Source organism: Ceratotherium simum, chromosome 11, assembly GCF_057802395.1.
Source record: "Ceratotherium simum simum isolate JZ-2026a chromosome 11, ASM5780239v1, whole genome shotgun sequence".
Taxonomy (NCBI): domain Eukaryota; kingdom Metazoa; phylum Chordata; class Mammalia; order Perissodactyla; family Rhinocerotidae; genus Ceratotherium; species Ceratotherium simum.
Genome location: NC_141910.1, coordinates 13,216,858 through 13,232,950, shown reverse-complemented (window position 1 = coordinate 13,232,950; position 16,093 = coordinate 13,216,858). Strand labels below are relative to the sequence as shown.

The following is a 16,093-nucleotide window of genomic DNA, read 5'->3' as shown; positions in this document are numbered from 1 at the left end:
CCAATTTATATATTTTTGCTTTTGTTGCCTGTCCTCTTAGAGGCAATTTTTATGTATGGAGTGCAAATTCATTCTTTTACACATGGATATTCAGTTGTCCCAGCACTGTTTATTGAAAAAATAAGTCTTTCCCATGAATTTTCTTGGCCTCTTTGTCGAAGATCAATTCACCATAAATGTTCGTATTTATTTCTGTACTGTTAGTTCTATTCCCTTTATCTATATGTCTATCCTTGTACCAGTACCACCCTCCCTGTTTTGATTACTGTAGCTGTGTAGTAAGTTTTGAAATCAGAAAGTGAGTCCTCCAACTTTGTTCATCATTTTCAAGATTGGTTTGGCTACTATGGGTCCCTTGAATTTCTACCTGAATTTTAGGATCTGCTTGTCAATTTTTGCAAAAAATACAAGCTGGGATTTTGATAGGAATTGCCTTGAATCTGTAGATCAGTATGAGAGGTATTGCCATCTAAACAATATTTAAGTCTTCCAGTCCATTGGGCCAGTTTTCGATTTATTTTGACCTTCTACGATTTCTTTCAACAATGTTTTGTAGTATACTAGTCTTATTTGGTAAATATATTCGTAAGCATTTTATTCTTTTTGATGCTATTGTAAATGGAATTGTTTTCTTAATTTCATTTTTGGATTGTTCATTGTGTATTGAAATACAGTTGATTTTTGTATATTGAGCTCACATCCTGCAACTTTGCTGAACTTGTTTATTAGTCCTAGTTGGTTTTGTGTCGTTTCCTTGGGATTTTCTATGTAGAAGATCATGTCATCTGTAAATAGAGATAGTTTTATTGCTTCCTTTCTAATCTGGATTTCTTTATTTCTTTCTTTATTTTTTTGTGAGGAAGATCAGCCCTGAGCTAACATCCGTGCTAATCCTCTTTTTGCTGAGGAAGACTGGCTCTGAGCTAACATCTATTGCCAATCCTCCTCCTTTTTTTTTTCCCCAAAGCCCCAATAGATAGTTGTATGTCATAGTTGCACATCCTTCTAGTTGCTGCATGTGGGACGTGGCCTCAGCATGGCTGGAGAAGCGGTGTGTCGGTGCACGCCCAGGATCCGAACCCGGGCTGCCAGTAGCGGAGCACGCGCACTTAACCGCTAAGCCAAGGGGCCGGCCCCCAATCTGGATTTCTTTAATTGCTTTCTGGCTTGCTTTGGCTAGAACCTCCAGGATGATGTTGAATGTAAGTGGAAGAATGGACATATTTGTCTTGTTCTTGTCCTAAGGGAAAAGCATTTAGTCTTTCACCATTTAGTGTAATGTTAGCTATGCATCTTTTATAGATGCCCTTTATCTGGTTGAGAAAGTCCCTTTCATTTGTAGTTTGCTGAGTGATTTTATCATGAAAGAGTGTTGGATTTTGTTCAGCTAAGCAGTAGCTTTTAAGAGCCTGTTACATAGCTAGTTAATCATTGTTGGGATGTAATAAAAGTTTTTATAGGGCCAGCCTCGTGGCCTAGCGGTTAAGTGTGCACGCTGTGCTGCAGGCAACCCGAGTTCGATTCCGGGTGCGCACCAAGGCACCGCTTGTCAAGCCATGCTGTGGCAGCGTCCCATATAAAGTGGAGGAAGATGGGCACGGATGTTAGCCCAGTGCCAGTCTTCCTCAGCAAAAAGAGGAGGATTGACATGGATGTTAGCTCAGGGCTGATCTTCCTCACAAAAAAAAAAAGTTTTTATAGCTTATCTGGAAAAGGTTATATGAATATACTAAAATTTATTTGCCAAATACTAAAGCTACAAGAATTTTCAAAATGGAAAATTTAGTATAAAAGATGTTTATAATTATTATAAAGCTGGGAAGAGGTGAGGGATGTTAAAAAAAAAAGGGTAAGATATGGATTGTTGGAAAGAAGGAAGAAATATCTTTTGGAATGAGTATAAATCTATTTATACCCAGTTTTAAGAGGCTAGCTAAGTTTATGTTTCTCAAATTGGAGTATTCATTTCCCAGTGGTATGTCAAGTAGTGTCAGGGTAATAAGAAGCCATGGAGGGGCTGGCCCAGTGGCATAGTGGTTAAGTGTGTGTGCGCCGCTTCAGGGGTTCGCAGGTTCGGATCCCGGGCGCGCACTGACGCACCGCTTGTCAAGCCATGCTGTGGCGGCATCCCATATAAAGTAGAGGACGGTGGGCACGGATGTTAGCCCAGGTCTAATCTTCCTCAGCAAAAAGAGGAGGATCAGCAACTGATGTTAGCTCAGGGCTAATCTTCCTCACACACAAAAAAAGCCATGGAATAAAAATGGCTTTTTAAAGTTTTAGTTTTATCAAGTGGTGTTTAATTAATTTATTGGCTTTAAAAAAAATTCAACGTTTTATTTTGAAATAATTGTAGATTTACATGCAGTAGTAAATAATACAGAAAGATTGCTTTTACCCTTTACCCGATTTCTACCAATGGTAACATCTTGCAAATCTGTAATAATATATCACAACCGGGATATTGACACTGATACAGTCGGGATACTTAACATTTACATTGCCACAAGGGTCCCTTATGTTGCCCTGTAATAGCTACATCTGCTTCTCTCTTGCCCCCACCGCTCTCTTAACCCCAGGCAAACATTAGTCTGGTCTCATTTCTATAATTTTATCATTTCAAGTATGTTATATAAGTGAAATCATATGATATGCCGCATTTAATATTGGCTTTTGTCACTCAGCATAATTCTCTGGAGAATATCCAGGTTGTTGTGTGTATCACTGGTCTGTTCCTTTTTTTGCTGTGTAGTATTCCATGGTATGGATATACTGCAGTTTGTTTAAATATTCACCTATTGAAGGACATCTTGATTGTTTTCCAGTTTTTGGCTATTACAAGTAAAGCTGCTATAAACATTCATGTGCAGGTTTTTGGTGAACATAAGTCTTTGTTTCTGTGGGAACAGAAGTGCTATCACTGGGTCATATGGTAGTTGTATGCTTAGTTTTTTGAGAACTGCCATGCCATTTTCCAGAGTAGTTGAACCATTTACATTCACACCAGTAATGTGTGAGTGATCCTGTTACTCCACAGCCTTACTAGCATTTGGTGTTGTCTCTATTTTTTATTTTAGCCGTTCTGATAGGTATGGAGTGATATCTTATTGTGGTTTCAATTTGCATTTCCTTAATGATTAATGGTGTTGAACATCTTTTCATGCCCTTATTTCCCATCTCTATCCTATTCAGTGAAATGTCTATGTTTATTGCCCATTTTTCTGATTGGATTGTCTTTTTTTTTTTACTGTTGAGTTTTGAGAGTTCTTTATATGTTAGATACAAGTCTTTTATTGGATATGGAATTTGCAAATATTTTTTTCCAGTCTGTAGCTGGGAGAGAATGGGGCACCTCATTATTTCTGAGTGGGAATGAAAGTCCAGTTTCCCATGTGGTCTCCACTGACACCACTGACACCACGTAAGGATTAGCTCATTACTAGCCAGCAGGGGTGAAAATAAGTCCTGGGCTCCTACTTGGCCATCTCTAGTACCATGTTGGCCTGGATGTTGAGGTGCCTCAGTATAGTTTTGCAAGGGTAGAAGTCTAGGCTCCTCACTTGGCCTTTGCTTGTGTGGGTGTGAATTTTTTTCTGTGGTGTTTGGCTGAAATAGAGCAGTTATTGTCTAAAAGTTTTCTGTCCTGCTAGACTTCACCTTTAGTGTTTTTTTGGATAATGAGAGCAGGTTTTTTTTTTAGAGCTTTTGTCTGTGCCCTTTGTTCCTGTGTTGCTGGCTTCTTCAGCTCCAAGTCTGGGATATATGAAGTAAAGAGAAACCCCAGGGATCTCACTTACCATGTCATTCCTCAGGTCCCAAGGTCCCTAGCCAGTCTACCTTCTTCTCTACATCTTTCAGTTTCTTCTTAAGTTTGTTTTATATGTGATGTCCAGCATTTTTAGTTGTACCTAGCAGGAGGAATAGGGAGAAATACATCTACTCTCTTATGTGGGAAGTGGAAGCATAATTTAAAATGTTTTTATATGAAATCAAATGTGGCTATATCATCAAGTAGAATGCCAAGTTATGACTTTATAGATAAAACACAGAAATCTCTAAGAAATTTTATCCTAATGGTAGCTTTAGGCACTGATCCTATACCCCAGGAAGAGGTACTAGTTGTTTTTCCTGTTGTTTGTGGTAAAATACTAGGGTGTAGGCCAAGCTTATGTAACAAAGAAACCCCAAAATACAATGGCTCAAATAAGGTAGAGTTTTATTTTTCTTTCATGTGATAGTCCAGGATAGGAAAGGGAGCTCTGCGCCTTGAGGTCATCCAAGGACCCAAGCTGACGGGGCAGCCAAGCTGTCCTTACACGTGGCTTCCAAGGTTGTTCTAACATCACCGTTTTCAGCTGGCAGGAGTAACGGTGATGGTAGTGATGGTGATAGTAAGGGAACATGGAGGTCGAGAACCTGATTTTTTTAAGGACAGGAAGCAGAAGTTGTACTTACTGTTTTTGCGCATATCCTATAGGCCTAAACCTAGTTGTATGGTCACACCTAGCTGCAATAGAAACTGGAAATGTCTCCAGCTTCGTGGCCATGTGACCAGCTAAAGTTGGAGTGAGAGACTTCTGTTACTAAAAGAAAAACTGTGAGAATACTGGTGGACAACAGTAGTCTTTGCTTTTGTTACTTTAGTGAAAATTTTTTAGAAGAAATTAACTGCATGGTCTTAGTTATCAAGAGCCATTTTATTCTATGGTTAACTGTCTCTTTCTTGTTGTTCTTATCTGTTTTATTGTAAAAGATCAAAATGGCCTTCATGGTCAAATCATAGCCTGGATATAAAACTGATTTTATATAACTAACTGTTTGGACTACTTCAAGTAAGAACTTGTTTATATCTTCTAGAGTTTCCAGAGTCCACGGGGAATAGGATGCAAGCCAGAAGCTGTATGTAGTCACATTATTATTGAGAGCCATGAAAAAGGATGCTTCAGGACTCTAACTGCTGAACAACCACAGCTGGACAGCCGTCCTTGTGTTTTCAGATCTGCTGATCCCTCAGAAATGATCAGAGGACATCGGAGCCAATCATTGTGGAGAACCAGGCACATCAACCTTTCCAAATCACTAAATCAGAACAACCCCCATTTCGAGGTTTGGAACTCCTTGCAGTTACAAAGTCATTCCCCATTTCAAAACTTTACAGCTGATGACTTCAAAATTAGCAGGGGACTTCGAATGCCATTCCGTGAAAAGATGAACCCTTGGCTGTCGGAATTAGAACCTGCTTGTGTGCCACCTGAAGAAATTGATTGTAATTCATCACAGATGGTGTCCCCAGAACCCATGAAAAAGTTTACTACCTCCATCACTTTTTCATCTCACCAACATTCTAAATGCTTTTCAGATTCCTCTGTTCTTAAGGTTGGTGTTACTGAAGGTAGCCAGTGTACTGGAGCATCTGTGGGGGTATTTAATTCTCATTTCACTGAAGAGCAAAATCCTCCTAGAGATCTAAAACAGAAAACCTCTTCCCCTTCATCATTTAAAATCATTAGTCATTCACCAGATAAAGCTGTGACTATTTTAGCAGAAAGTAGTAGGCAAAGCCAAAAATTATCTGTTGAACATTCTCACCAAGAAGAAAAACTCTTAGAAAGATCAGATTTTAGAGGCAGTCATTCTGAGCCCAGTACCAGTGCAAATCGTAGCAATTTCAAGGAAGTTCATTTTTCTGATAACCATCCCCTCATGAGCATGGGCAGACCAAGTTCCACACTAGGAGTAAAAGAGAAGACTGTAACTAGAACTCCAGATCTTCCTTTGCACATTTTTCTTGAACAACGAGAGCTCTTTGATCAAAGCAGAGTCCCACATGCAGATCACCATGTGAGAAAACACCATTCTCCCTCTCTTCAACATCAGGATTATGTAGCTCCAAACCTTCCGTGTCGTATTTTTCTTGAAAAACAACTCTTTGAGCAAAGCAAAGCCCCACATGTAGATCATCCGATGAGAGAAAACCACTCTCCTCTTCCTCAAGGTCAGGATTATATAGCTTCAGACCTTCCTTCTTCTGTTTTTCTTGAACAACGTCAGCTCTTTGAACAAAGCAAAGTCCTAGATGTAGATCCCATGAGAAAACACGATTCCCCCCTTCCTCAAGGTCAGAACTGTGTAGTAGAAAAGAATAATCAACATAAGCCTAAATCACACATTTCTAATATGAATGTTGAAGCCAAGTTCAATAATGTGGTTTCCCAGTCAGCCCCAAATCAGTGTACGTTAGTAACATCTGCATCTACTCCACCTTCAAATAGAAAAGCACTTTCTTGTGTTCGTATAACTCTTGGTCCCAAGACTCCTTCCAAGTTGGATAGTGGAACCTTAGATAAAAGATTTCATTTGTTGGATCCTGCTTCTAAAACAAGGATGAATAGTGAGTTTAACTCTGACCTACAAACCATATCTTCAAGATCATTGGAACCAACCTCCAAATTATTGACCAGTAAACCTGTAGCACAGGATCAAGAACCTTTAGGTTTTCTAGGACCTAAATCTTCACTGGACTTCCAAGTTGTACAGTCTCTTCTAGATGGTAATATTATTACTGAGGACTTGAAAACCATACCTTTTCAGAATAGCCAGATAGTAACCTCAAGGCAAACACAAGTGAACATTTCAGATTTGGAAGGATATTCCAATCCAGAAGGGACTCCGGTATCTGCAGATCGGTGAGTCTCATTGTGATCACAAGCAAGCTGATGGAATTTGTGATAAAGGGTTTAAAATACTTAAGCAAATGTAAGTTCTTGGGGGAAAGGCAGTATGATTTCTCTCAGGGGAGGTTGTATCTGAGTGATCTGCTGGAAGTCTTTCAAAGGATAAATACATAAGTAAGAGAACATCTGAAAGTAACATATTTATACTTTGAAAGGGCTTTTGACAAGACTTGCCATCAAGTATTTAAAACACTGGATTACTTTGAGAAGAATCCTTGATCATCCCTTGGTACGATTTACTAATTCCTTATATATTGTGTTGGAGATTCATTGAAGACCAGGCTTTGGGAGGGACTGCATGCATGCGCTTGGTGTCCTGCTTGCTGGCTTGTGCGCGCACTTGCTCGCTCTCTGTTTTCGTTTCATGATTCTCCTCAAATATTTAGTATTTACAATGAAAAAATGATAGCTTTCTAGTGGAGAATCCCAGCAGACATCACTTTAGCCAAGTTATCAAGGTTAACATCACCAGTAATGCATAGTAACATAATGTGCTCCCTGATGTGACGCCTCACTTCACAATGTGTTGTAGGAAGAGAAACGCAGTTCAGGGATAAATCCATTAGATTTAAATTATTCAGCCTAATTTTAAGACTGTCATTAATTCAATTTTACGTTAATGAGTCTCCCAGTATGGCTAAACAGAATTACTCTGTGTATTTAATATTTCCACTTTATAGTTGAGAAGGCAGTATATCATGGTGGAGAGCACTGGGCTTGGAAAAGAGGAAGGGAAAAAATGTTTATTCAACATCCGTATGTGGTAGTCATGGCAACGAGAGACTTACATATGTTATCTTGTTTAATATTCATGATAACCATATGAGGTAGGTGGTGGTATCGTAATTTACCCTCTAGGAAACTGAGACACTGACATTGCTACTTTGTCAGCAAACAGCATTGCCTCAAGTAATGCTATTTGTAGCAGCAGAATGGGCATTCAAATACAGTCTGTTTTATCAAATCAAGAGCTTGTTCACCACATGGTACTGTCTCCCTGAATCTTGAATCCTACTTCAGCTCTACTACCATCTATCCTCTTGGACAAGTCATTTAATATCTTTGGCACTCATATGTGGATGATGGTGGAAGGAGAGGGTTGGAAAGCTGAAAGGTCTCTTATAGCTCTACAGGTTGCTAATTGAGAATTGGATTGGAGCAAAAAAAACAAAGTCCTTCTCTGGTTTCAGTGTTATAAATGGTAGGGTGCTATAGAGATCATTACCGATACTAGTTTTTTTGAAAAATGTTTAGAAATTAAAACATTGACAAGTTTATATACAACACTTAAACTCTTCAAAGTGATAAAATGCCAAGTTATTGGAGCTGAATTCCTTGAATGAGAAGAAAATAATAGATGATTATAAATATGAACTAAGAATAATGTCATTTGTTCAGAACGTACAAAATGCCAGGCATTGTAGTGGATGCTTATATCATTTTATGCTTAGTTTCATCATCAGGGATAGATATTATTACCTCAATTTATAGATTTTAAAAACCTAACACTTAGAGAAATTAAGTGTTTTGCCCAAGATAACATGGTCATTAAGTGTTGGAGGTGGCATTTGAACCTAGGTTTGTCTGACTCCAGAGTCCATAAATAATTCAAGCTATATATACACATACACATTTTTCTGTGGGTATATGTGTATATATTCATATATCTCTTCATAAAACAAGTGTTAAGTATATATGTATTAAGTATTTTTAAACTTGTTTATTGTGAGATAATTTTAGACTTGCAGAGAGGAGTTGCACAAACAGTGGAAAGAATTCCTGTATTATCTCTTGCTATGTAACATATTACTCTGAAATGTAGCCGCTTAAAACAATAAATAGGGCCGGCCCCATGGCTTAGCGGTTAAGTGCACGCGCTCCGCGGCTGGCGGCCTGGGTTCGGATCCCGGGCGCTCACCGACGCACCGCTTCTCCGGCCGTGCTGAGGCCACGTCCCACATACAGCAACTAGAAGGATGTGCAGCTATGACATACAACTATCTACTGGGGCTTTGGGGGAAATAAATAAATAAATAAATAATTAAAAAAAAAAAACAATAAATATTATCCTAAAGTTTCTGTGGGTCGGAAATCCAGGTGTAGCTTAGCTGGGTGCTTCTGGCTCAGGGTCTCTTACTAGGTTGCAAACAAGGTATTGGTTGCGACTGTGGTCTTATCTCAAGGCTTGACTGAAAGGATGTGCTTCCAAGCTCACTTACATGGCTGTTGGCCAGATGTCAGTTCTGTCAACGCAGCTAATCCATAATCAATCTATAATTGGGATGAGTTTATTATGAGCCAAATTTGAAGACTATGTAGCCTGGGGCCTTCCTTCCCCAAGGAAGGAAGGGCACCAAAGAAGTGGAGTGTACAGAGCGGTTATATACCGTCAAAGAGCATATATCACGTATGATTGCAATGTCTCTTTTACAATAGTCACGAGATTGCCCTGTCAGAGCAATTGATGGACACGGCAGGTAGCAGGTCTGTTGTCTCGAGTTGGATGGTCACAGGATGAGTGCAGCAATCAAATCCTAGCCTAGGGAGAAATGCTTATCCTTAAGGAAATGCCAATGTGGGGGAAGTTGCATCCTTATCTTAAGGGCATTTGTTCTTGTCTTTGGGATGTGTTAATTGCTTAAAGCAGGTATACAATGCGTGTTCAAAGGCCACAGGCCCTTTTGGAAAAACAAGGTCAGGCTGAATTAGTTTTACACCAAATGGCTTCCTCATGTGGTCCAGTATATCCTATTGCTTGTCATTTATTTATCAGTTCCTTCCTTCCATAAGGCAGCTCAAATATGACAGCTTAGCTTCCCTCAGAGTGAGTGAGAGAGAGAGCAAGAGAGGGTGCCTAAGACAAAAGCCACAGTCTTGTTGTAACCTATTGGAGTGAATCTCACCACTCTGCCACATTCTGTTTGATAGAAATGAATCACTATTTCCAGTCTACCCTCAAGGGTTAAGGATTACACAAGGGCATGAATATCAGGAAGCAGAAATCATTGGGAGATGTCTTAGAGGTTGCCAATATGCCCTTTACCAAAGCTTCACCTTATGTTAACATCTTATCATGACATCATAACCATAAAACATTTACTAAAACTAAGAAATTATCCTTCGTATAAAGTTATAGCTAAAGTATAAACTGATTTGGATTTCATCTGGTTTTTCCATAAATGAACCTTTTCTGTTTCACATCTAACACAAGATCCCTCCTTGCATTTTAGTTGTCTTGTCTCCTTAGTCTCGTCCAATCTGTGGTAGTTTCTCAATTTTTTCTTGTTTTTCATGACTTTGACACTTTGAAGAGAATCGATTAGTTATTTTGGAGAAAGTCTTTGGATTTGGCTTTGTCTGATGTTGCCTCAAGATTACATTGAAGTTATGCGTTCTTTATGCCTCTCATCAGGGAGCACATTATATGTTGATATGCATAACTGGTGATGTTAACCTTGATCACTTGGTTAAAGTGGTGTCTACCAGGATTCTCCACTGTAAAGTTACTGTTTTTCCTTTGTAAATATTAAATATTTGAGGGAGATACTGACAGACTATGCAAATATCCTGTTTGTGCTTAAACTTTGATCACTGATTTTAGCATCCATCAGTGGATTTTGCCTGTAGCAATTATTACTCTGGTATTCTAATGGAGTTTTTAAATTTCTATCATTTCTTCCACATTTATTAATTGGAATTCTTCTATAAGCAAGAGCTGTTGTTCCTCCCCCATTTATTTATTTCTTTACTTATTTGTGTATACCAGTATGGACTCAGGGGCATTTATTTCATTCTTTGGATTATAAATCCAGTACTACTCAAAAATTGTTTCAGGTTTGGCTATTGAGAACACTTTCATATTGGCTCCTTTACCCTGCCCCAGCCCTGAAATCAACTATTTCTCCAAAGAACCCTTGTTTCTTTTTTTTGGAAAATAGGATTTTTTTCTTTTTTCTTTTTTTTCCAGCTTTATTGAGGTATAAATGGCATATAACATTGTGTAAGTTTACAAGTTTACAATGTGTTGATTTGATATATACTTCTGTATTGCAAAACAATTACCACCATAGCATTAGCTAACACCTCCATCATGTCACATAATGATGTTACTTTTTCGTGGTGAGAACATTTAAAATCTACTCTCGTAACAACTTTCAAGTGTATAATACATTATTATTAACTATCATCACAATGCTGTGCATAGATCCCAGAACTTATTCATCTTGTAATTGGAAATTTGTACCCTTTGACCAATATCTCCCCGTTTCCCCCATCCCCAGGCAACCACCACTCTACTCTGTTTGTACGAGTTCATCTTTTTTAAATTCCACATATAAGTGATATCATACAGTATTTGTAGTTCTCTATCTGACTTATTTCACTTAGCATAATGCCCACCTATGTTGCTGCAAATGACAGGATTTCCTTCTTTCTATTGGCTGAATAATATTCTTTTGTATATTATACCACATCTTCTTTATCCATTCATCTGTTGATGGACACTTAGAGTGTTTTTGTGTCTTGGCTACTGTGAATAATGCTGTGGTAAACATGAGAGTGCAGATATCCCTTCAATATCCCATTTTGATTTCTTTTGGATGTATACCTAGAAATGAGATTGCTAGATATGAGAGTTCTGTTTTTTAATTTTTTGAGGAACCTCCATGCTGTTTTCCATAGTGGCTATACCTAATTTACATTCCCACCAACAGTGCACAAGGGTTCCCTTTTCTTCACAGTCTTGCAAACAGTTATCTCTTGTCTTTTTGATAATAGCCATTCTAATAGGTGTGAGGTGATATCTCATTGTGGATTTGATTTGTATTGCCCTGATGATTAGCGATATTGAGCACCTTTTCATGTACCTCTTGCCCATTTGTATGTCTTCTTTGGAAAGATGTCTATTCATTTCCTCTGCCCATTTTTGAACTGGATTGGATTGTTTGTTTTTTTGTTATTCAGTTGTATGAGTTCTTTATATATTTTTGATACTAATCCTTTATCAGATATATAGTCTGCAAATATTTTCTCCCATTCTGCAGGTTGCCTTTTCATTTTGTTGATTGTTTCTTTTGCTGTACAGAAGAATTTTGATTTGATGTAGTCCCACTTACTGATTTTTGCTTTTGTTGCTTGTGCTTTTGGTGTCACATCCAAAAAATCATTGCTAAGACCAATGTCAAGGAGTTTTTTCCCTATGTTTTCTTCTAGGAGTTTTACAGTTTTAAGTCTTATGTTTAAGTCTTTAATCCATTTTGAGTTAATTTTTGTGAGTGGTGTAAGATAGGAGTCCAATTTCATTTTTCTGCATGTGGTTATCCAGTTTTCCCAGCACTATTTATTGAAGAGACTATCCTTTCCCCATTGCATACTCTTGTCTCCCTTGTCAAATATTAGTTGACTGTATATGCGGGGATTTACTTCTGGGCTCTCTATTCTGTTCCATTGGTCTCTGTGTCTATTTTTATGCCAGTACCATACTGTTTATTGATTACCATAGCTTAGTGGTATAGTTTGAAATCAGAAAGTGTGATGCCTCCAGTCTTTTGTTCTTCTTTCTCAGAATTGCTTTGGCTATTCAGGATCTCTTGTGACACCATACAAATTTTAGGATTGTTTTTTCTCTTTCTATGAAAAATGCCATTGAAATTTTGATAAGGATTGCATTGAATCTATAGATGGCTTTGGGTAGTATGGACATTTTAACAATATTAATTCTTCTGGTCCACAAACAAGGGATATCTTTCCATTTGTTTGTGTCTTCCTCAATTTCTTTCATCAAAGTCTTGTAGTTTTCAGTGTACAGATCTTTCACTTCCTTGGTTAAATTTATTCCTAGGTATTTTATTGGTTTTGATGCTATTGTGAATAGGATTGTTTTATTTATTTCTTTTTCAAATATTTTGTTGTTAGTGTATAGAAACACAACTGATTTTTGTATGTTGATTTTGTATCTGCAACTTTACTGAATTCATTGATTAGTTCTAACAGTTTTTTGGTGGACTCTTTACGGTTTTCTGTATACAAGATCATTTCATCTGCAAAGACAATTTTAATTCTTCCTTTCTTATTTGGATGCCTTTTATTTCTTTTTCTTACCTGATTGCTCTGGCTAGGACTTCCAGTACTATGTTGAATAAGAGCGGTGAGAGTGAGCGCCCTTATCTAGTTTCTGATCTTAGGGGAAAAGCTTTCAACCTTTCACCATTGAGGATGATATTAACTAAGGATTTGTCATACATGACCTTTATTATGTTGAAGTATGTTCTATAACCAATTTGTTGAAAATTTTTATTGTGAAAGAATGTTGTGTTTTGTCAAATGCTTTTTCTGCTTCTATTGAGATAATCATGTGATTTTTATCTTTCATTCTATTAATGTGGCATATGAGATAGTGATTTGCAAATGTTGAACCATCCTTGCATCCCAGGGATAAATCCCAATGGATCATGGTGCGTGATTCTTTTAATGTGCTGTTGAATTTGGTATGCTAATATTTTGTTGAGAATTTTTGTGTCTACATTCATCAGGGATATTGGTCTGTAGTTTTCTTACAGTGTCCTCATCTGGCTTGGTATCAGGGTAATGCTGGCCTTGTAAAATGAGTTTGGGAGTGTTCCTTCCTCTTCAGTTTTTGGACAAGTTTGAGAAGGATTGGTGTTAGTTCTTCTTTAAATGTTTAGTAGAATTCACTGGTGAAACCATCTGGTCTTGGACTTTTCTTTGTTGGGAGGTTTTTGATTACTGATTCAATCTCCTTACTCATTATTGGTCTGTTCATATTTTCTACTTATTCACGATTGGTAAGTTGTATGTTTCTAGGAATTTATTCATTTCTTCTGGGTTATCTAATTTTTTGGCATATAATTGTTTGTAAGAGTCTCTTACGATCCTGTGTATTTATGTGGTATCAGTTGTAATGTCTTCTCTTTCATTTCCCATTTTATTTATTTGAGTCTTCTCTTTTTCTTTCTTAGTCTAGTAAAGATTTGTTAATTTTGTTTATCTTTTCGAAATATTAGATCTTAGTTTCATTGATCTTTTCTGTTGTTTTTCTGGTCTCTTTTTCATTTATTTCTGCTCTGATCTTTGTTATTTCCTCCCTCTGCTAACTTTAGGCTGGTTTATTCTTCTTTTTCTAGTTCCTTGAGGTGTAAAGTTAGGTTATTTTTATGAGACCTTTCTTTTTTCTTAATATAGTCATTTATCACTATGAACTTCCCTCTTAGAACTGCTTTTGCCACATCCCATAGGTTTTGATAGGTTGTGTTTCCATTTTTGTTTGTTTCAAGATATTTTTTGCTTTCCCTTTTCATTTTTAATTTGACACATTTTTTGTTCAGGATTGCGATGTTTAATTTCCATATATTTATAAAATTTCCTGCTTTCCTCCTGGTATTGATTTCTAGTTTCATATCATTGTACTTGGAAAAGATACTTGGTATGATTTCAGTTTTCTTAAATTTACTAAGATTTGTTTTATGACCTATCACATGATCTGTGCTGGAGAATGTTCTATGCATGCTTGAAAAGAATGTGTATTTTGCTGCTGTTAGATGGAATGTTCTGTATAAGTCTGTCAGGTCCATTTGGTCTAAAGTATGATTCAAGTCCAATGTTTCCTTGTTAATTTTCCTGTCTGGATGATCTATTTGTTATTGGAAGTGGAGTATTTAAAAACGTAAAAGTAGAGGGACTAAAAGGTCAGTGTTTTTGTGTGTGATTGAAGTTAAGTTGTTATCATGGATAATAGATTGTTATATCTATAAAGTGTTTTATGTAAGCATCATGGTAACTGTAAAGCGAAGATGTATAGTAGATTCACAAAAGATACGGAGAAGGGAATCAGAACATATCACAGTGGAAAATCACCAATTCACAAAGGAAGGCAGCAAGAGAAGAAAGGAACAAGAAAACTACAGAACAACCAGAAAACAATTAATAGTAAGTCCTTACCTATCAATAATTACTCTAAATGTAAATGAATTGAATTCTGCAATCAAAAAGCATAGAGTGACTGGATGTAAAAAAAATCAAGACTCAACTATATACTGCCTGCAGCAGACTTACTTCAGCTTTAAGGACACACAGGCTCAAAGTGAAGGGACGGAAGAAGTTATTCCATACAAGTGGAAACCAAAAGAGAGCAGGGGTAGCTATACTTACATCAGACAAAATGGACTTTGTAGACAAAAACAGTAACGAGACAAAGAAGGTTATTATATAATAATAAAGGGGTCAATTCATCAAGAAGGCATAACAATGGTAAATATATACACACCCAACATTGGAGCACCTAAATATATTAAGCAAATACTGACGTATCTGAAGGGAGAAATAGACAACAGTACTCTAATAGTAGGGGACTTCAATACCCCACTTTCAACAATGGAGAATAGTATTTAGAAACGAAGATATAAGTGCCAGGTTTGCTCATTGCTTCTAGGATGTCACTGTTTATAGCCCCTCTCAATGAATAAAGCTAAGAATTATATGTATGTATATTAACTTGTGCATATACCTACATCTACATTTATTTCCATCTCTATTAGTGTGTGTGTGTGTGTGTGTGTGTGTGTATTTTTTTTTAAACCAGAAGTCAATATTGATACCTCCAACTAATCCAGAACGACAGGGTTGATTCTAGCCTGTTTTCTTTCATTCTTTGTAACTTCTTTCTCCAATGGTGATAAACCTGGCTCTCCTCTCTATAATATATTTTCCCTAATATATAAATAAAGTAGTTTTAGAATTCTTAACCCATACCCAGGTGAGAAGCAAGTTCTCCAACTAGAGTACAGTGTTTATGTGTAGTATCTTTTGAATTTGCCATTATAGTATCCAGTCAAAACGCTGTTTGCTGATGTTTCTTAGGTCAGCTTCTTTCTTCCCTAGACCCTTCTGTGTGAGTATGTGATTCATTTATAGTATAGTTAGATTCATTTGTCACATCCTGCATTCCATTCACCCCCAACATCTTGGTTAATTTTTTTTTACTTTACATACTGTAAAATCCACTTTTTTGTTGTGAACCACATACAAAGCATTTCCATCAATCCAAAAATTCCCACATGCCTTCCCTTTATAGACAGTCCCTCTCCTGACCCCTGGCAGTTCTTGGTCTATTTTCTTCCCTCTAGTTTTGCCTTTCCAGAGTGTCATATAAATGAAATCATAAAATATGTGACAGCCTTTTGGGTTTGGCTTCTTTTACTTTGCAAAACACATTTAAGATTCATTCATCATGTTTTGTGAGTCAGTAGTCTTTTACTTTGCTTTATTAAAAGCAATATTATTGCTTTTATTATTCCTTTATATTGCAATTCCATTATACAGATAACCACAGTTTGTTTATCCAT

General features: G+C 37.1%; 1 protein-coding gene across 1 annotated transcript in view; it reads left to right on the top strand.

Annotated features, from left to right (window-relative positions):
* Positions 1–16,093, top strand: part of ALMS1 (ALMS1 centrosome and basal body associated protein) — a 226,413-nt gene that overhangs the window by 91,628 nt on the left and 118,692 nt on the right. The window contains 1 exon segment of the mRNA XM_087436571.1: positions 4,858–6,686. Coding sequence (XP_087292697.1) covers positions 4,858–6,686 — 1,829 coding nt within the window.